At 48.3% G+C, this 19,621-nt stretch overlaps 3 protein-coding genes and 1 pseudogene across 7 annotated transcripts; 2 read left to right on the top strand and 2 right to left on the bottom strand.

The window, feature by feature from the left end:
- Window positions 1-7: 7 nt before the first annotated feature.
- Window positions 8-17,316, bottom strand: SLC39A1 (solute carrier family 39 member 1). Of its 4 annotated transcripts, none has more exons than XM_045203984.2 (5): window positions 17,275-17,316; window positions 16,993-17,075; window positions 3,038-3,256; window positions 2,735-2,865; window positions 8-1,591 (listed from the first exon to the last, which is right to left on the bottom strand). In XM_045203984.2, exons 3-5 carry the CDS (start codon window positions 3,222-3,224, stop codon window positions 935-937), a joined length of 975 nt encoding a protein of 324 aa, XP_045059919.1. In that variant the 5' UTR covers window positions 3,225-3,256; window positions 16,993-17,075; window positions 17,275-17,316; the 3' UTR covers window positions 8-934. The 4 variants fall into 4 exon arrangements, with proteins under 4 accessions (XP_045059919.1, XP_024428993.1, XP_024428984.1 ...); XM_024573225.3 differs by lacking the exons at window positions 16,993-17,075; window positions 17,275-17,316 and adding exons at window positions 3,517-3,733; window positions 3,999-4,123; XM_024573216.3 differs by lacking the exons at window positions 16,993-17,075; window positions 17,275-17,316 and adding an exon at window positions 3,999-4,104.
- Window positions 8,095-13,314, top strand: CREB3L4 (cAMP responsive element binding protein 3 like 4). Of its 2 annotated transcripts, XM_024573245.4 has the most exons (11): window positions 8,095-8,620; window positions 8,766-8,937; window positions 9,188-9,434; window positions 9,592-9,713; window positions 11,710-11,802; window positions 11,937-12,043; window positions 12,169-12,237; window positions 12,336-12,420; window positions 12,597-12,693; window positions 12,848-13,037; window positions 13,129-13,314. In XM_024573245.4, the coding sequence occupies exons 2-11, from the start codon at window positions 8,767-8,769 to the stop codon at window positions 13,256-13,258; spliced, it is 1,311 nt and encodes a 436-aa protein (XP_024429013.2). In that variant the 5' UTR covers window positions 8,095-8,620; window position 8,766; the 3' UTR covers window positions 13,259-13,314. The 2 variants fall into 2 exon arrangements, with proteins under 2 accessions (XP_024429013.2, XP_024429027.2); XM_024573259.3 differs by having other exon boundaries at window positions 8,096-8,620; window positions 12,848-13,314.
- Window positions 13,454-17,868, bottom strand: JTB (jumping translocation breakpoint). Its single transcript, XM_024573287.4, has 6 exons — window positions 17,764-17,868; window positions 17,462-17,672; window positions 17,275-17,312; window positions 16,993-17,075; window positions 14,430-14,509; window positions 13,454-13,790 (listed from the first exon to the last, which is right to left on the bottom strand). The coding sequence occupies exons 2-6, from the start codon at window positions 17,542-17,544 to the stop codon at window positions 13,634-13,636; spliced, it is 441 nt and encodes a 146-aa protein (XP_024429055.1). The 5' UTR covers window positions 17,545-17,672; window positions 17,764-17,868; the 3' UTR covers window positions 13,454-13,633.
- Window positions 16,358-16,781, top strand: LOC112315405 (putative small nuclear ribonucleoprotein G-like protein 15; annotated as a pseudogene).
- Window positions 17,869-19,621: the final 1,753 nt, after the last annotated feature.

Below are 19,621 nucleotides of genomic sequence, written 5' to 3'. Positions count from 1 at the left end.
ACAGATGTAGAGAAACATCTTTTATTTGGGTAATATGTCCCAAAACAGATCAGTAAGTAAAATAGATTCTAGAGAATATGGTCCTGTGCACGGCCCTACCTCCCCAAAAATAACCCCAGGGGTGAATATCCCCCTCCCCCCTTGGCCTCCTATGGTATAAAAATTTTTGGCAGCTCAGTATTTATCATCTGGGTATGGGGCACCATGTCCATGTTCGGTATACCTAGGGTGCAGCAGTGGTAGGGGCCCGCAGATCTGATAACCCTCCCCCCCCCCACAACTCAGCAAACACTTCTGCTCCACCTCAGAATCTTGGACTAAAATACAGAGCAAAAGAGCCCCTTCACTGAAGTGCCAGGTAGGGTTCAGTGCATTACTGTGCTTTGAGAAAGAGGGAGGGGATTTTATTTGGCACTTTAAAAATAGAGGAGTGAGCAGACTGGAGAAGCCAGAGAAGGTACCAAAACTGGCAGAAGTGTCTTGGCACTAATATCTTGGGAGAAGGGAAGAGGAAGCTAGATGTGAGAGTAGGAGCTAAGAAAAGTAGAAGGGGTCCACTCCAAATTACAGAGGGCTGAAATGGGCTACAAACAGAACTGCTGACTCTGGGCTTAGGCCCTCTCGCCTATCCCACAGCATCTGGGTTCCCACCTCCAGCCTCCCCGGTGTCAGCTTGTCCCTGTGTAGTGTCTTCTCTAATACTATGTCTCTTGATGTCTTTAGTGACTTGACCATGCCTTGTTCCTTGGGCCTGGGGGGTCAGGCTCTTGTCTGCCCACTTCCCTCTCATTGGTCAGGTAATAAGTACCAAAGGCTCCACCTGCACCTCTCAGAGAACTCTTTGGCCCTCAATATTTGCCTTCCTCACTCCTGAGGAGGGGAGGTGGGTCAACAGCACCTGGTACCCAGTCTCCCCTGCTCCTCTAGGAGGCCCCTAGATTTGGATGAAAAGCAGACCAGTAAGTAGGGCAAAGCCTGACAGGAGCAGAATGACCTTGAGGATCCTCTGCTCAGAAGTGGCCAGTTCCTGGGGCAGGATTTCCAGGAAGGTGATATAGAGAAAGGTGCCAGCTGCCATGCCCTCCAGTACAGACTGGGCCAGCTGGTGGAGTGGCCCAGCTGACTCTGCCAGAGCTGCACCCAACCCAATGCCCAGAGGTGTCATGCACGAGAAGAGAATCCCACAGCCAGCCACCACCTTTGCTCTCAGGTGGCTCTGCAGCAGCCGCAGGGACAAGCTGACTGCCAGGATACCCTTATGGAGCAGCAAAGCCAGGCACAGCTCCATGGCTCGAGCCCGGTCTCGCTGAAGCCCCACCGCCAGCCCCTCAAACACCGAGTGCAGGGCCAGGGAGAAGACCAGTACACAGGCACGCAGGGCTGAGGGGGCTGCCAGAGTTCCGCTTGCCTGTGGGACGCCTGGCCCGTCATGCCAGTGCTGCGGCCCACCATTCACTGTTCCCAGCAGCGCCCTTGTCTCCTCTCGAGGCGGTGGCACTGACTGCTCCTTGTAAGCCAGCATGATCTGCTCCATCACCAGGACCAGGAAGAAGCCCATAGCCAGGATGAACTCTTGTAGGGGGAACTGGAGCTATGGGCAGAGGAAGCAGCAAGGAGTTCAAGAGACAGACCAAGTATGGGGAAGAGGAGTCAGATGCAGAGTCAAAGTGGAGTCCCAGTTACACAGACATGGGGTCACATACTGACACAGGGCCACTCGTGGTCACACACGGAGTCACTTGGTGACACAGACACAAAATGATCCACAATCACAAAGTCTCTGGTGCCAGTGTTACATGTAGACCAAGATTTCTCAACTTGGGCAGTATTAACATTTGGGGCTAGATTTTTTGTTGTGGAGGGCTGTGCTGTGCAGAGACTCTCTAGCCTCTACCCATTAGATGCCAGTAGCAGTGCAACGCCCTCCCTCCCTGAGCTGTGGCAACCAAAAATGTCTCCAGACATTACCAAATGTTTTTTGGGGGGAGGGTCAAAATCCCCACCCCCAGTTCAAAGCCACTGATGTAGACATACACAAAGTGTCACATGTAGGCATACAAAGAGCCACACCCTGGCCCACCCTCCCAAATGCTCACACACAGAGCCATACACTGTTGCAGGGGCATACAGACTCACACACAGTCACACAAAGACACAGGTCACTCAGTCACAGACACACAGGTCATATCCAGTGTTACTTCCTCAGTCTCAGGGAACTAAAGGAAGAGCCCAGGGTGCTGTCCTTGCACCACCACCCAACTATCTCAGTTTTTCCTATGAGACTTCCTATGCTTTGAACTTGATCTTCCCCATATCTGACTTATTTGGGCCTTTTTGGTCAGCAACACCAAGTCCCTGGGATTGCCTCCTACCCTTCCCAGGCCTGTAGGGACCCCTTTCTCCAATCCTTCAAGAAAGTGGTGAGAGGGTAAAGATGATTCTTGGAGTGCTGTTAGTTTCCTTAAAGCTGGAACTGAGAAACCAACAGAATAGGTCACACACCTCTTAATAAGGCTCCTCACGCTGTCTCAGAGGGTACATAGTGGTCACATAGGGACCAGGGGAGAACCCACAAAGAGTTGTGCTCTATAACTAAAAATCATAATTCATAGGATCACATCCAAAAGGCTTCCCCACAGTCATGCATGAAGAGACACAGGAACAGATCCATACAAACCACCTCTCCTAGAGGCATGCAACTGAATACAGACACATTCAGCCAGCCAGTGCTCACCGTCACATGCAGGGCTGCCAGGGCCTCATCTATGGCAGATAGGTAGTCAGGTAGCAGGTCCAGGAGACAGGTGGCCAGAAAGACACCCCCCGCAAAGCAGCTCACTAGGCTCAGGGCTCTTTGGCGGGAGGCTAGGCAGGAGTAAAGCACAGAGGGGAATGAGGAAATGAACCCTCTCCAGGCCCCACTATCCCAACCCAAGCAATGGTCCCTCTTGCCTTCCCCTCCTTAGGTCACTTTCTTCAGTGCCAAAGCCTTCAGTACCCCAAGCATCCATAGCAGCAGGGAAAAGGAGAGCCTTACCTGAGGCTTCTGGGTTAGCTCCTGGCTGGCGTAGCACACAGATGGGCACCAGACTGCAGATGAGAGTGAGCACCAGCAGTAGCACCAGGGCTCCCAACTTCACCTCCAGTCCCACGGGCACTGGGGACTCCGAGGCTACTGCCTCTGGGCGCCACACCAGGAGCTCTGGCTCTCCCCAGGGCCCCATGGTGGATGTGGTTGCTCCAGTCACTCTCGGATCTAGGAAGACAAAGTGAGTTGGGGAAATGGTCACATAAGGAAAGATGGGGCCAAGGAGAGGAAAAGACTGGTCAGAAGAGTGCAGTTCCCTCACTCCAGACAATTTCTGACCTTCCCAACCCAGTGTGACTCATCCACCATCCACTCCTGTACTGGGAACATTCCTCTTCCCCCTCAGACTTTATCCCTTCCAAGTGACTTATTCAGGGGCCCTGGAAGGGGGAAAAAGAGTCATGAGGACTGTGTAGATATGTCATTACCCTTTCACCTGGAGCTCCCAGAGAACTAGGGAGCTGGGGTCCTGTAAGAAAAGTGGAGGCCAGGCCCCTTCTGGGAAGGAACAGATGAGGCTAAGGTTGGGGGCGGGGCGGCGGGGGCTGTGCAGTGGTGCGCGTGGGTAGCTTCGTGGACCATCTGAACAGGGAGAACTTGGGTGCTGGATCCCTCTCCCGCTCCCGTTTGCCCAGCGCCATCCCCCTGAAAGCAGAGAGCGACCACTTCAGGCCACAGTCTGGGACGTCGGGGTAGATGACCAAAAAAGGGCCCTAGGAGTCTGGGGTCCCGGGACCGACTCAAAACAACTGAGGGCGGCGTCTGAAAGTCCCGGCTTCAGTAGGCGGGGTCCGCGGCGACCAGCGTCCCGTGAAGCAGAAAAATGTGAGAGCCTAAACTCCAGCTCCTAGGTCTCCTAGGAGGCCTGGGCGGCTGACCTGAATCCCGCTCCCATAAAGTCCGCACTCACCTCGGGAGGGTCTCACTACATGGCACCCACTGAGTTCCGGCCTCCAGTCGGGAATTCCCGCCCCCCTCCCCAGCGCCCCTCCTCCCCGACTCAGAGCCTCCGCGAATCCTCCCCTTGCTGCCAATGACAGATCCTGGGGGCGGAGCCATACAAAGAGTGGCGTGACCTAGGACCAATCAGAGATGGGAAGCAGAAGCTGAGTGGAGGCGGTGACGATAGGAGAATGCGCGAGAGCAGAGAGAAGGGAAGAGAGTATCTAGGTGCAGACAGCCTGGGCTACTGCGATTTTCTGCTTGGCAGGCGGTGGCTGCTCAACAGAGGCTTTGATGTTTTAGAGATTTTTAAAAAAGGAAGCTACAAACCCGGACGGGAAGCGGACAGGGGTGGTGTCTTATACGCACCACTCAGTCCCTAATCTTCCGCCTTACTGTGTGTCTCTGCCTGATCTTGGATCCCTTCTGTGCACCCTGGCGCCAAAGAAAAGAAAACGTTCCCTTCTTAGGATTTCTTTGCTGTTTTCTGTTCCTTGAATGAATCAAGGTATTTTCAACTGAGGACCTTTACTGTTTCCTTAGCCTGGATCCTCTTGGCCCACATCCCTGTGCTGTCAGAATCCTCTTCTGTCCTCATGGGAGAGTAGGGAACAAAAGAGGAAAATAAAGAAGGGGGCTCAGCTTATTCTTTTTTGCAAAGGTAAAAAGGCTTCATTCCCTAAAGAAGGACAGAGTGATGCCTTTGATAGGGCTTTGGAAATCAAGGCTGTTAGGGTGGTTGGTGACACTGACTGAAAGAATTCACAAAGAGAAGAAAGTGTTGCGAGTAAAGTTTTTATTCGCTCTCCAAGAAAGGAGAGGGGCATGGTGTGGAGAGATACACCAGCATTGAGGGGTGGAGGCTTTGAGCTTTTATTGGATTATAATTGGACTAAAAAAGGGTGGAGCCCTGGCTGGTGTGGCTCAGTGGATTGAGTGCCAGCCTGCAAACCAAAGGGTCATTAGTTCAATCCCAGTCAGGACAAATGCCTGGATTGCAGGCCAGGTCCCCAGTAGGGGGTGCACAAGAGGCAACCCACATTGATGTTTCTCTCCCTCTTTCTCCCTTCCCTTCTCTAAAAATAAATAAAATCTTTTTTTGTTTGTTTAAAGGGGGTGGAGGGTTGCTGTTGTGTGGCCCTGAGCTGTTGCAGGTGTTGTAACTCGAGGCTGCAGTTTGTTCCAATGTTATCACCTGCCTGTGGCTGTAGGGAGTAGTTAGTTCTATTCTTACCTTCCAGTAATTTCCGGTCCTGGGGACAAGCTCAGAAAAGTAAAATGGGAGTCATATTTAACAAGGTCACAGGCCTGCTCAGCAAATGGTGCCACAGTAGCAAATGGCTCTGGCTTTACCCTTTCAAAGGCCAACAACTTCCTTAAAGGGAATGTGCCCTGGATGTTGTGGCTCAGTGGATTGAGCTGCAGCCTGTGAACCAAAGGGTTGCCAGTTTTATTCCCAGTCAAGGCACATGCCTGGGTTGCAGGCTGGGTCCCCAGTGGGAGGGGTGCATGAGAAGCAACCACACATTGATGTTTCTATCCCTCTTTCTCCTTCCCTTCCCCTCTGTCTAAAAATAAATAAAATCTTAAAAAAAAGAAAAGGGGAATGTGAAGATTTCTTGAGGTAGATAGTCTAGGAGAAAGCAATCATATAGACCCTAAGAGCAGGATGTAAGTCAAATGGGGTACTAGTGTCCCATTGTTTAATAACAATAATCGTTGATGTTTCAAGCTCTTTTTAAAAATATTTTTTAAAATTTATTTTAGACAGAGGGCAAGGGAGAGAGAATGAGAGAAACATTGATTGGTTGCCTCTTGCACACGCCCCAACCGGGGATCAACCCCACAACTCAGGCACGTGCCCTGACGAGGAATCGAACCATCAACCTTTCAGTTTGCAGGAGGACAATCAACCAGTTGCACCACATCAGTCAAGACTCAAGCTCTTAAAAGAAAAAAATATTTTATTTTTACTTTTAGAGAGAGGGGAAGGGAAAGAGAAAGAGAGGGAAACATCCATGTGTGGTTGCCTCTCACACATCCCCCACTGGGGACCCGGCCAGCAACCCAGGCATGTATCCTGACTAGGAATCGAACCAGTGACCCTTTGGTTTGTAGACCGGTGCTGAATTCACTAAGCCACACCAGCCAGGGCTCAAGCTCTTAATTAAAAGATAAAAATTATTATTAAGAAGCAACTCCAGATTTTTTAAGGGAAAATTATTCATACTATGGTTTGTCTGTGGCAAATTATGCTTCTAAGATTATTGCTAATTAGTAACATTAAGAAGGAATCAGGGACTGGGAGCCAGGACACCTGGGTGCTAGTCCTAGCTCTAACTTAATTCGGTATGTGATCTTAGGCAAGTCATTTTTCTTCTCAGGAGCTTGATAAATCCAATGGAAGAGAGAAGGTAGTCTAGCAGATGATGCCAGGGGTTCCTTCCAGTTCCTTTTTTCTTAAGATTTTATTTATTTATTTTTTAGAGAGAGGGGAAGGGAGGGAGAAAGAAAGGGAGAGAAATATCAGTACATCAAGATACATCAAGATACATTAATCAGTTGACTCTCACACACCCCCAACCAGGGACCTGACCCACAACCCAGGCATGTGCCCTGACTGGGACTCAAACCGGCAACCTTTCAATTTGCAGGCCGGTGCTCAGTTCACTGAGGCACAACAGTCAGGGCTCCTTCCAGTTCTAACGTTAATGGAAGCTGACTATATTTTCCATGTAATCATCTCTGTACATGCAGTCAGAAGGAAGCCCTTTGAAACCTTTATTGCTTTGGGAAAAATCTAAGCAAGGATGGTTCTGTTTTCCTTAGAGCTCTGCATCAATCTAGGAACCTGCTTTGTCTTTTCATTACTTGAGCAAGATGCAGGATGAGCAGAAAAGACAGAGTTGGGAAATCTGAGAAGGCTCCAGAAAGATATCTCAGTATAGTGCAAAGAATATGGGCTCAAGTGTCTAAATTTTGGTTTAGCTACTTATAGAGTGACCTTGAGAAAGTTACTTATCTTCTCTCTGCCTGCTGTGCGTTGCTATGAGAATTATATTAGTACCATGAAAATGCCTGAACATGCAACAGTTACCCAGTAAATATTAGCTTCTGTACCTGTCTTTACCTTCAGCCCACTCAAATTTTCATGAGAATACCAGTTTGAATTCCAGATCCACACCCCAAACTTTGTTGCTTTATTCACCCAGCCACTTCTTCTCTTAAGTACTATTGAAGAGGCAAGCAGATGAAAGTACCCACATCATTATAGCTTCATTATTTTATTTAAAATGAATTCTTAGATCATCAGTCACTAGACCAAGGCAAAAACAAACAAACAAAAAAAATCCTGGGTTTTGGTATTACTACATTCTATTCATGGATTTTTGTATCTTCATCCGTAAAATTAGTAAAACATTTCCTGGCCTGTCTCCCTCAGAGCTGTTGCGGATTAAATGAGAGACCAATGAAAATATTTTGTATACTATACACATGCAGGACACATACTCTTGTTGGTAATTGTATGCAAACAAGACATATTCCCGCAGCAAACCCTAATGATTTTTTTTAACGTTTTGCAGTTTTCCAGACTCTCACCTCCGTTAGTTAACAGTCCTGTGTGTATCTATAATTGCTGATCTTCATTAGTAGCATAGTGCACGAATTACGGATTTTGACAACGCGCGATAGCGCGACCTTCCGCCGGCTGAGTCAAAGCTCTTAACGTGGGCTAACAGGATATTCACTCCTCACCTGGGTAATAACCTGGGTTTACGAGTCATATGGCAAGCGAAACCAAACCAAGCCGCCGCCCACATTCCCTGAATTTTCCCCCTTCACTGCAATTCTTCTGGTTCTTACCCCTCTCTTTGGTCTGCAGAACCCAATCCCCGAGGGACATTTAAGTGCCCCGGCCCCATTGGCCTTACTCCCTCTCTGACAGCCAATTCTGACCAGTTACGGCGGAACCGGCCTTGAGAGGGTAATTCCATTCGCTCACTGCCCTGCCCGTCAAAACCTCTACGTCTCCAACTTCCCAGCAGACTCCGTGTAGGCTGAGAGCCACGGGCTGGGGAAGGGATCCACCGTAAATCTTGGCAACCCAGTTGACTCGTTCCTCCTTTGTTTTCAACCCTGCCTTGGTCTCCTTATAGAACTGATGGCCGGAGAACAGTCACTCGAGTATCCTGTGCTCCGGTCACAGCCATCTCTGTCCTTCCCTGGGGAGCCACCTCAGGAAGATTTGCTATCGCTAGGAAAAACTAAGGCAGAAAGGATGAAGCTGCATGTTTTTTTCAGGTGTCGTTTGCGGACGCTAAGCCTCTTAACCCCCTGCTCCGAGATTCAGCGTCCCTACCTTGGCTCCGACTAGGTGCAACCCACTTTCCTAGTGTAAGGCTGGGGGTGGGGCTTGGCTGGGCAGGTCCAGGATGCAAGATCCTGGAGGGAAGAAAAGGTGTATTGTTCGGGTTGGTCAGCAGGCTAGGCTGGCTTGTCAGGGCCGGGCTCTTCCGAAAAGGTAATAACCCGGGGTCCTGTTCTTGGGAACCACAGAGATCAGGAAGAGGAGAGATCTCCGGCTGACAGGTGAGGGGCTCCATAGGTGACGAAGGGGGATAATGGAAGAGGGAGAGGAACCCAGATGCTGTGTGTGTATGTGTGTATGTGTGTGTGTGTTAGGGGGTACCTATCATCCCCCTGCAATACTCTCACCCCACATGCCTCCCTGCAGGATGGATTTCGGAACCCCTGACCTGCTGGACTTCTGGCTGGAACCCCCAGATGAAGTCTTAACAGGATCCTCCCTGGAGCTGGGACACCACTGTCCACCTCCAGAGGTCCCAGTGACGATGCTACAAGAACAGGGCTTGCAAGGCTGCGAGTCCGGTGGGGGCCATGTCTGTGTGAGTGTGATGAATGGAAGTAGGGGTGGGTTTAAACACAACTCTGATAAGAAGCCCAAGAGGCTTGCTTCAGCCTATACTTGGAAAGAGGTCTGAAGATGATACACCTAAAATAGACATCAACTGTAAGTATCCCCATGTCCAAGGACAGAAAGGACTGAAACAAGCATGAAGGATCTAGGTTTGATGTCAGGAAGAACTTCCAGAATTCTTCGTTGTAAATATACATATATGCCCTCTTCTAATGTAGGGCCTTCAAGAGAGTGAGCCTGAAGATTTCCCAAAGCTTTTCATTGATCCCAATGAAGTGTACTGCTCAGAAGCGTCTCCTGGCAGTGACAGTGGAATCTCTGAGGACCCTGGTCATCCAGACAGTCCCCCTGTCCCCAAGGCACCCAGTTCCCCTGCCTTCTATGAGGTTGTTTATGAGGCAGAGGTCCTGGAGAAGATGCAGGAGGAAGCTGGGCCAGCTGTAGGGTTCATCTCCATTCAGCTAGGTCAGTAGTGTTCTACGGCAAGGGGACAATGGCCCTTCAGATTCAGCCCTAGCCCTGGGGGTAAGAGGGTTTCCCCAATCTGTGCCACTACCCAGGCCCTGCTGCCAGCAGATGTGCCCTCCATTTCCTTTCTCCCAGCCACCTATGTCTCCTTCAGATCAGTGGAGCCCACCATTTATGGTGCCTGATGCCTGCACGGTCAGCGAGCTGCCCCTTGATGCTCATGCCTGCATCCTGCCCAGGGCAGGCACTGTAAACCCAGTGCTTCCTGCTACCCTGGTGAGTCTTGGGGTTGGCCTGATCCAGTCCTCCCTGATACACCCATATATACCCACACAGATGGGGGTACAGGAGGGGAAAACTGATGCTGAACTGTCTTTGGCCTAATTTTTGTGCCATCAGGCCTGAAGGCCAGGGAGACATGGCAATTTAAAAGGAGGAAAGGGCCATGGCTGGTGTGGCTCAGTGGATTCAGTGCCGGCCTGCAAACCAAAGGGTCACCAGATCAATTCCCAGTCAGGGCACATGCCTGGGTTGTGGGCCAGGTCCCTGGTAGGGGGTGCATGAGAGGCAACCACACGTTGATGTGTCTCTCCCTCTTTCTCCTTTCCCCTCTCTCTAAAAATAAATAAAATCTTTTTAAAAAAAAGCAGGAAAGGACAAGGGGGACAAACACTTGGGGGTAAGGTGGTGATAACTCAATTAAGAAGGTGGGGTGAGGGAATCTGAGGATAGGGCTAAAGGAAAAAGTCCAAACCCTGTGTACATTGTTTGCTCAGCTATTGTCTCAGTCTTGGGTCAGGACACAGAAATGGGACAAGCCGCCTGAGAATCCAACTGATTACTGGGCACTGAGTGTAAGAGGAGAAACCGCAACTACATTTCCACTGGAGCGATTATCCAGGGTGCAGATCAGATAACTTCTCAAGGCTATGGTCTGGTTCCTCCAGTGGGGTGAGGAGGGGACCCTGCCTTTATCGTGGAAAGAACTTGTGTGCAAAAGGTAGGGAATAGTTTTGAGCCTCCTTGAAAATCTGTGTTGAAGCTAGACCAGTAGCCAAGCCCAAGCCAGGCATCTTAAAATTTTGGGTTGAGGGACCTTAAAACACTGGGGAATTTGTGGTTTTGCTTTATTATTTTTTTTACTTATTTATTTTTTGAGAGGGGAAGGGAGGGAGAAAGAGAGGGAGAGAAACATCAGTGTGGGGTTGCCTATCACACACTTACTCCTGGGGACCTGGCCCACAACCCAGGCATGTGCCCTGACTGGGAATCGAACCAGAAACTCTTTGGTTTACAAGCCGGCTTTCAATCCACTGAGCCACACCAGCCAGGGCAGTTCTGCTTTTTCAATAAAACCTTCTAGGCCCCATTCTCACCAATTTTGATCAGGTGGATTGGGAGGGACACCACTCTCATAGTCACAGGAGCAAGAAGGGAGCATCAGAAAAAGATAGAGAGAAGAAATGGTTTAGCTAAAAGTCAAAGACTATTAGGAAGCAAAAGCAAATTCCTGTCACAAAATGAAGCATAAATCTTTCAAGAAAAAATTAGAAAGCAAGTCACTCAGTTGATGTGCTCACATTAACCAGACACTATGTAGGCTCCCTACATACTTTTTTTTTTTTTGAGAATTTTTATAATTTATTTGAGCCAAACAGAGCATATGCCTGTAAGCAAGATCTCAACAGATTGAGAAAATGCTTCCCCTCCCCCCATACTTTATGAGAAATTGTTCAGAGTGGTTACCCTTAGGGATTTCTTTGACAGGAGACAGGGCTTTAATCTGAAAGGTGGGGATCAGATCCTGGGGAGAAAGGGCCACTGCCCCAGGTAGCTCCCTGTTATTGACAGGTGACTGGATAACACACTCTGCCAAACAGAATAGCTGAAAGTGAACCGTTTGCCTGCTGGAAGACTGAGCAAACCCTACCTTAGTGAGTTACCCCACATTCTCTTCAAATACCTCTAAGGTTTGGGGAGATGTGGACCAGAACAGGCTCTCCCTAGCTTACTCAAAGTGCTAAAGCCCAGAGTCTATGGTCAAAGGATATGATAAAACCATGTCCCCTCTTCCTTCTCAGCCTCAGAAGTCCCTTTAAGTATGATCCAGAGCCTGTCTGAATTAAGGTCTCTACCCTTACTTCATTTCATGGTTAGTTATTCCTCAGTGCAAATGGGAAACTCTCTTTAGAAGGCACGCAGGGGGAGCAGACAGGGTGCTGGAGATGGGACGACCCTCTCCCCACTCTCATTTTCTCCTGTCCCCCACCAGCTGCCCTGTCAAACCTTGTTCCTGACAGATGAGGAGAAGCGTCTTCTCAGGCAGGAAGGGATTTCCCTGTCCTCTCACCTGCCCCTCACCAAGGTAACGTGCTTCTCCAAAGGAATCTCAACCTAATGGCTCCACCATGCCTCTGAGGAGCCAGGATCACAGAGGAGAATTGGGGAGTTGGGGTGGGGGGCATTAAGAGCCAGGACTGATACACCTTGGGGCCCCAGGCAGAGGAAAGGGTTCTCAAGAAGGTCAGGAGGAAAATCCGTAACAAGCAGTCAGCTCAGGACAGTCGGCGGCGGAAGAAAGAGTACATCGATGGACTAGAAAGCAGGTATGTTTGAACTCACATTTCTGGCTTCCTGTGGCCCAGGTCTGCGACCTCTCCCTTACCAAGGCAGGCAAGGTCAGGGACTCACATAATGGCAGAAGCTTGCCCTACCTTTCCAAATTCTTTAGGGTGGCTGCCTGTTCTGCACAGAACCAGGAACTACAGAAAAAAGTCCAGGAGCTGGAGAGACACAACATGTGAGTGAAAGCATGGTGTGCACATGGGGGGTGTGCACCACACAGGGGCACCAATCGTGGGCCCTGCTTCCCAGGTCTCACTCATCCTTTTTTTCCAGCTCCTTGGTGACTCAGCTCCGCCAGCTGCAGATGCTCATTACTCAAACTTCCAACAAAGCTGCCCAGACCAGCACTTGTGTTCTGGTACCATTAGTCTACTTCCCATCTCCTCCCACTTCCACCATGTTCTGCCATCCTGATACTCCAACTCCCAAGCCACACGAATCTTCCCATCCCTAATGACTCCAACTGTCTTCTATTCACCCTGCCCTCTTCTTTAATTGTCTTCACAGCCCAAGGGTCTTTTTGCTTCCTTCCAGATCCTTCTTTTTTCTCTGGCTCTCATCATCCTGCCCAGTTTCAGCCCCTTTCAAGGTCTACCAGAAGCTGGGTCCGAGGATTACCAGCCTCATGGAGGTGAGAGGCAAGGGCAGGGAAGGGCTCTTTTTACCTAGTGAGCAAATGGGGGCTTTCTCTAGAGTAGTCAAGAGCTGTGAGGGAGGGTTTGGCCTGTCTAGGATTTCCCACCCAAGGGAGCACTCTACTACTGCTCTTTTCCTTCACCCCACAGTTATTTCCAGAAATATCCTGACCCACAAGGACATAACAGAAAATTGGGAGACCCCAGAGGTAGAATCCAGATTGGGGGGGCCACCTGGGGCTAGGAGTGCAAATGGATCAACGAAAACACTGCTGGAGAAGATGGGAGTGAAGACAGGCCCCAGTGGGCACACCAGAACTATGCCGCGTGCAGATGAGATGTGAGCTGGAATACTTCCTAGCCCACTACCCAATCACTCCAGGGACTCCAAGGCTCCCCTGACTTTGCTTCCCCCTGCAATTCCCACTCAGGCTTCTCTGGCCTCAGGGATCTGAATCACATCAAGATGCCCCAGATGTCTACCCTGAGTCCACCTATGTGAGATGGCACCTCAAATACTTTTATGGTATATCTGTGATTTTATTTCTTCTTTGGAGATAGGATTGAGGGGAAATAGGTTTTACTGAGAAATAAACTTTTTTTTTTTTTTTCTGAAATGATATCCCAGAATTTTAAATAAGTTGTAGAAAAGGAGGAAGACATGTACTTGATAAACTAGGGCCTGAAGTTGCTACCCTCTTTCCCTGCCTTCATAACTTCCTGCCCCAAACCAAATCACAGTAGGGAAGGAAAATATTGTATACTCTATTTTACTCTTTTTATTCTGCTTATTAATGATCTAGATAAGGAAGACAGAAGAAAGGCTTTTTGAGATTTTTCCCCCTCAAGAAATTACTAAGGGGCACAAGTCAGTCCATTCCACTTTCTCTGTCTGATGTAGGGTCTGTAAGACCCATATAAAAAGGTGGAAGGTAGCTATATGGATTCAATTTGCTTCCGGACCTTTTCCAGAGCCCTTCTGTCCAGCTGTCGCTGACGAACGACGACAAGGCAAGCGAAGACCAAGGCTACACCCACAACAGCCCCTTCAAATTTCCAGAATAATTGTTGTTCCATCAGAGCTGAGCGGCAGCTGAGGGTAGGAAGAAACAGTTATTCCTAGGGAAGGCTGTCTGGCCTCCCTCTAACTTCCCTTCTACTTCAGCCTAACCAAGATATATCAAAGGGGAAAAGAGAAAATCAGAGTCAATCCACTGTGTTCACAGTGCACAAACCCCACTCAGATGTATCATTTAACTTATTTTCTGGTGAGATAAGCAAAGCAGGTATTAACCAATTTTACTGACAAACTATGGCCAATATATTTCTCCATAATATAGTGCTGAGAGGGTGAGTTGGGACTTGGGTTGAAGTAATTTGGTTCCAAATCCCTTTCTCTTTCCAATATGCCATACTACCTCCAGACCAAGAGGAAGAGGTAGGACTATTTATATGTCATAGCAGCAAACAAGGTGATCTAGGAGGTTTCACGAAGTGAAACAGCCCTGACTGGTGTGGCTCAGTCGGTTGGAGTATTGTCCTATAAACCAAAAGGTCATGGGTTCGGTCCCAGTTGGGACATGTACAAGAGGCAACCGATTCCCATGTTTCTCTCTCACATCGATGATTCTCCTCTCTCTCTCCCTCCCTTCCCCAATCATTCAAGTCAATAAGCATATCCTCAGGTTAGGAATTTTAAAAAAAGAGAGAGAGAGAACAGAACAGCACTTACCTTTTGAACTCATTCCTCTTAGATAAGGTGCAAGTGATTTTCTCCACATATCCTGTGGAACCACATTCAGAGGTGGCTTTCTGCCAGGAGAAAAGGACCAAAGCACGTATCGGGAGGGGGCAGGAGGAGGAACAGAAAGGCTGCCATGCAGAATGGGCAGGTGACTGAGTGCTAAGGCTCAGAGCTGGCAGGCAACAGACAACTAATGAAGAGTTCTAATGGGGATGGTGGAGGTGGTGGTTGTGTAATTAGGAGTACGTGTTAGAAAAAATATTTCAAAGTGTATTTCAAATACACTTTGCTTCCTCACACAACAAAAAGAAGGAATTTAAAAACAAAAAACCACCAGAATTGCCAGAAAATAGAACTGTATATAAGTCCGACAACCAAGGAGTTAAAGAAGAAAATTCATCCAGGCCGGTAGGAGGAGCAGAGACAGGCAGCTGGGGTGGAGAGGATACCTGGCCAGGTGGCTACTGGCGAACCAGGTGGGCAAGGCAGCGGTTGGTGAACCAGTCAGTCCCATGTTCACATGCAGATAAACCAGGAGTAACAACTGGGGAGTGTCACAGACCTTGCAACCCAGAGTTCCAGTGTGGGAAAAATAAGGCCTCAAAACCTCTGGCTATAAAAATATGTGGGGGTTGTGGCAGCGGCCAGCCTCACAGGAGTCCACTGGAGAGACCCACAGGGTCCTAAAACGTACACAAACCCACACACCTGGGAATAAGCACCAGAAGGGCCCAATTTGCTTGTGGGTAGTGGGGAAAGTGACTGAAAGCAGGGCGAAAGCCTAGCAAGTGGCATTGTTCCCTCTCTAACCCCACCCCCACATACAGTGCCACAGTGCAGCAAGGTGGGTTGCCCCACCCTGGCAAATACCTAAGGTTCTACCCCTTACAACGTAACAGTCACACCAAAACAAAGAAATACGGCCCAAATGAAGGAACAGATCAAAACTGCAAAAAAAGAACTAAGCAACGATGACATAGCCAACTTATCGGATGCACAGTTTAAAACACTGGTAATCAGGATGCTCACAGAAATGACTGAGTATGGATACAAAATAGAGGAAAAAGTGAAGGTTATACAAAGTGAAATAAAGAAAAATATACAGGGAACTAACAGTGACGAGAAAGAAACTGGGACTCAAATCAACAATTTGGAGAAGAAAGAAATAAACATTCAACTGGAACAGAATGAAGAAACAAAAATTCAAAAAACTGAGGAGAGGCTTAGGAACCTCTGGGGCAACTTTAAACATTACAATATTTGAATCATAAGGGTGCCAGAAGGAGAAGAGGAAGAGTAAGAAATTGAAAACTTATTTGAAAAAATAATGGAGGAGAACTTCCCTAATCTGACAAAGGAAACAGACATACAAGTCCAGGAAGCTCAGAGCGTCCCAAAGAAGTTGGACCCAGGGTAGTACACACCAAGGCACATCATAATTACATTACCCAAGATTAAAGGTAAGGAGAGAATCTTAAAGGCAGTAAGACAAAAGGAGATAGTTAGCTACAAAGGAGTTCCCATAAAACTATCAGCTGATTTCTCAAAAGAGACATTACAGGCAACAAGGGGCTGGAAAGAAGTATTCCAAGTCATGAAAAGCAAGGGCCTACATCCAAGATTACTCTATCCAGCAAAGCTCTCATTTAGAATGGAAGGGCAGATAAAGTGCTTCTCAGGTAAGGTCAAGGTAAAGGAGTTCATCATCACCAAGCCCTTATTATATGAAATGTTAGAGGGACTTATCCAAGAAAAAGATCAAAACTATGAACAGTAAAATGACAACAAACTCACAACTGTCAACAACTGAACCTAAAAAAAAAAACAAAACCAAACTGAGCAAACAACTAGAACGGGAACAGAATCAGAAATGGAGATCACATGGAGGGTTATCAGCTGGGAGGGTGAGGGGCGGAATGGGGGAAAAGGTACAGAGAATAAGAAGAATAACTGGTAGGCACAAACTACACAGGGGGAGGTTTAGCATAGTAAGGGAAATGGAGAAGCCAAAGAACTTATATGTACGACCCATGGACATGAACTATGTGAGGGAGGGGGGAATAGTAGTGGGAGGGGGGTGCAGGATGAAGGGGGATAAAGGGGAGGAAAAATTGGGACAACTATAACAGTATAGTCAATAAAATATTTTTTTAAAAAAAGAAAAAGAAATTAAGTGGTGGCAGACATGCCCAAGGAATATTGCGGAGATTTGCTCCTTTTATGAAACTTGTGATGGAAGAATGTGTGGAGGTGGCGACTAGCGGGCAACAGTACAGTACTGGAATGGTGGGAATATGAAGAAATAGTATCATCATGTTAGAAGCCTTGGGACCAGTATGAAAAATGGTTGTGTTCACCAGAGAAATCAATTCCTTCTATGTGTCCTCTGTCCCCTGTCCACAGCACCTGCTTTCCTACAATATAAAAATCGAGTCGTGTCCCTTTTCATATTGAACTTTTGTTAAATAAACTTTTGTACTGGTCAGGGAAAAAAAAAGACTGAGGGGCTGATTAGATGTGAGAAAAAAAGGAAGAGAAAATAGATACTCACAGCCTGGAAGTTAGAACATGGAGAACACTCTTCTGCCACCACAAACTCTTCCACCAGCCAGCACGGCAAATTTGAGGTGCTCACTAAAAGGGGAGAGAAATGCCAGCCCCAGACGTCATTCAGAAAGTATTTCTCCCAAAGGGTTCTGCCCATTCAACTTCCGAGCACAACTGGATGCAGTCATTCCACGTGGCGCCGCCCTTTTCCACCTGTGCTCTAGGTATATGGGTGGATGTCACGACAAAACATACGGGGGCTTTGGGTTCCCAGACCATCACCTACCTGACAGCTTCTCCTCCCGCACCGGAGCCTCTGCTTGGCTGCAGCGATGACAGGGAAAAGGGGCAAAAGTCAGAAGCCAGAAAACACCCCACCCCCACGGTCAAGGGACACGATCCTCCTCATCCCCTGGCAGGGACTACCGGATCTTCGGTCCCCTCTTTTTTCCGTGCCCTCGGCCCCTCCTTACCAGAGCTTTAAGGTGAACACGCAGAGAAACCAGTACAGGTGGCGGCCAAGGGGGAGGCCACGCCTCCCGGCGCCCACAGTCATTGAGTGTTCAATGTCGCACCTGTCGGGACAGAAAGGCCTGCTTGACTGTTCCAGTGCCTCCGTCGTATCCCAGAGAAAGCGCTTACTCTGCTGCCCTCCGGAAGGTTCCAGGTCAAAACTGCGAAATGCTAGGGTTGCCCCACGACAAAGGCTTTACTGGGAGGTACCCACGGCCACGACGAGAAAAACCAATACGTTTGTTCCCTAACACCCCCTCACCTCCGCTTCGGCGCCCAGAGCAGCCATCTTGCCCTGCGAAGGCTCCCGGGCGCGGGTCCGGACCGCAGGGCCGGATTTTCCAGAGCTGGGCTGGTCGGCGGAGGCGCGCGAGGCCTGCTGGACCTTGTAGTCTTCCAGGGGTGGTGGCGTCTCGCGCTGCTCCTTGGGAAGATCTCATTGCTTTTGTGGCACGAGACGGAGCTCATTGGCTCGGCGCACCGATGCTTTATGGTCGTGGTAGTCTTTTTGTGGAAATGGGGGAAATGGCGGAGGTGAAGCTGTGTTCTCGGCTCCTTTCTCTGTCGCTAGTTTGCCCATCTGGGTTAGGTGAGCAGCGAGTCGTAAAGAGGAACAATACTTCGTACTCTCAGGACTGTGCACTTTTCTTAAAACCCTGGGATTTGCCATTAAGGTTCATCCTCTTTTACACTGTTATCTATCTCATTCTTCCCGTCCCAGATGGTCATGGGGACAAGTTGGGTTGGCGGTTCAGGGACTTTCTTCTCACTCCTGGAGCAGGAATTACCAAGACACACAGGGAACATGCAGCCTTTCCCTGACTTTAGGCTCCCATTCAGCTCTGCTCAGATGTCACATTTCATGGTAATTGCTCCCCATGATAACAGCCTCAAACGTTAGCTCTCCCTTGCTCCTACGTAATGGAATAATCCTTAGCGCTGTAAGAGCGTGACGTTCCAACACGTGTTGAGTGTAGCTACGTTCAGGGGCTTACTAGCTACGTGACTTAAGGACGGCATCTGGCCCTGTGTTTGTGTGAAATGGAAATGCTAATATGCATTTTCTTCAGGATTTTTTGTTTGTTGAGATGCAAATGAAGTGTATAAATACTTATTCTCTAAATAAGTATTCTCTAATACCTATTTTTTAATACCACATCTCTGTCATACTTTTGGTCAACATTTATCTTATTTGATGCTCCTCATTAATCCTGAGGTGTCAGATTGGGTATAGTCCCTATGTTATGAGTAAGAGGAGGTATTATCCCTGTATTACGGGTAAGCTCAGAGTATAGAAGTGATTCTGTCCAAAGTCACCTGGCTAGTGAGTGGGAGAGCTGAGGCTACAGCACAGTTTCAACTCCCAGGTGAAAGATTTTGGCCTGCTTTCCATCTCCATGGAGTTAGACCTTGACATATATCCAGAACTGCAGTGACTTGACCCACACTTTGAGTTAATAGTGACTATTCTCATTCTGCTGGAATTTCCCTCCTGTTTTTTTCTTTTAAAAAAAAAAGATTTTATTTATTTCTACGGAGAGGAGAAGGGAGAGAGAAACAGAGCGACAGAAACATCGATTGGTTGCCTCTCACACGCCCACAATCTGACCCACATGCAACCCAGGCATGTGCCCAGGCTAGGAATCAAACCCACCACCTTTCAGGTTTGTGGGATGATGCCCAACCCAGTGAGCCATACCGCTCAGGGCTCCTTCTAGTTTTACATATACATATGCCTGCAGCCTCCCAGACAACTGGACCATGTGAATTTTCTTAGACACTCAGAAGATAGGAGGTACTTAAAATAAACTTGATATGAATATATGTACTATTAATAATCTGTTTATTAATAATTTCTAGTCTTTTGGCCAGAAAGATTTATTGAGGCAGAAGAATATGGAGCAGAGTTAACAAGAAAAAAAGTGTGGGGACGTAAGATCTCAAGGCCGGTCCCCATACTTTTCTCTTGTTGACTGCTCTATGTTCTCCCCCAACAAGCCTTTCTAGCCTAGAGACCACAGCTGCTCCTCTCCCCTCTGCCCCTAAGGGCTAGTACACTTTATTTTGGAATTAACAGTATATATGATGCTACCGCCCATAAATTCTGACTTCCCACCAGA

The sequence above is a fragment of the Desmodus rotundus genome, chromosome 12 (genome assembly GCF_022682495.2).
Source record: "Desmodus rotundus isolate HL8 chromosome 12, HLdesRot8A.1, whole genome shotgun sequence".
Taxonomy (NCBI): Eukaryota; Metazoa; Chordata; class Mammalia; order Chiroptera; family Phyllostomidae; genus Desmodus; species Desmodus rotundus.
Note: the sequence above shows the minus strand (reverse complement) of the source record. Positions and strands in the feature narration are given on the sequence as shown.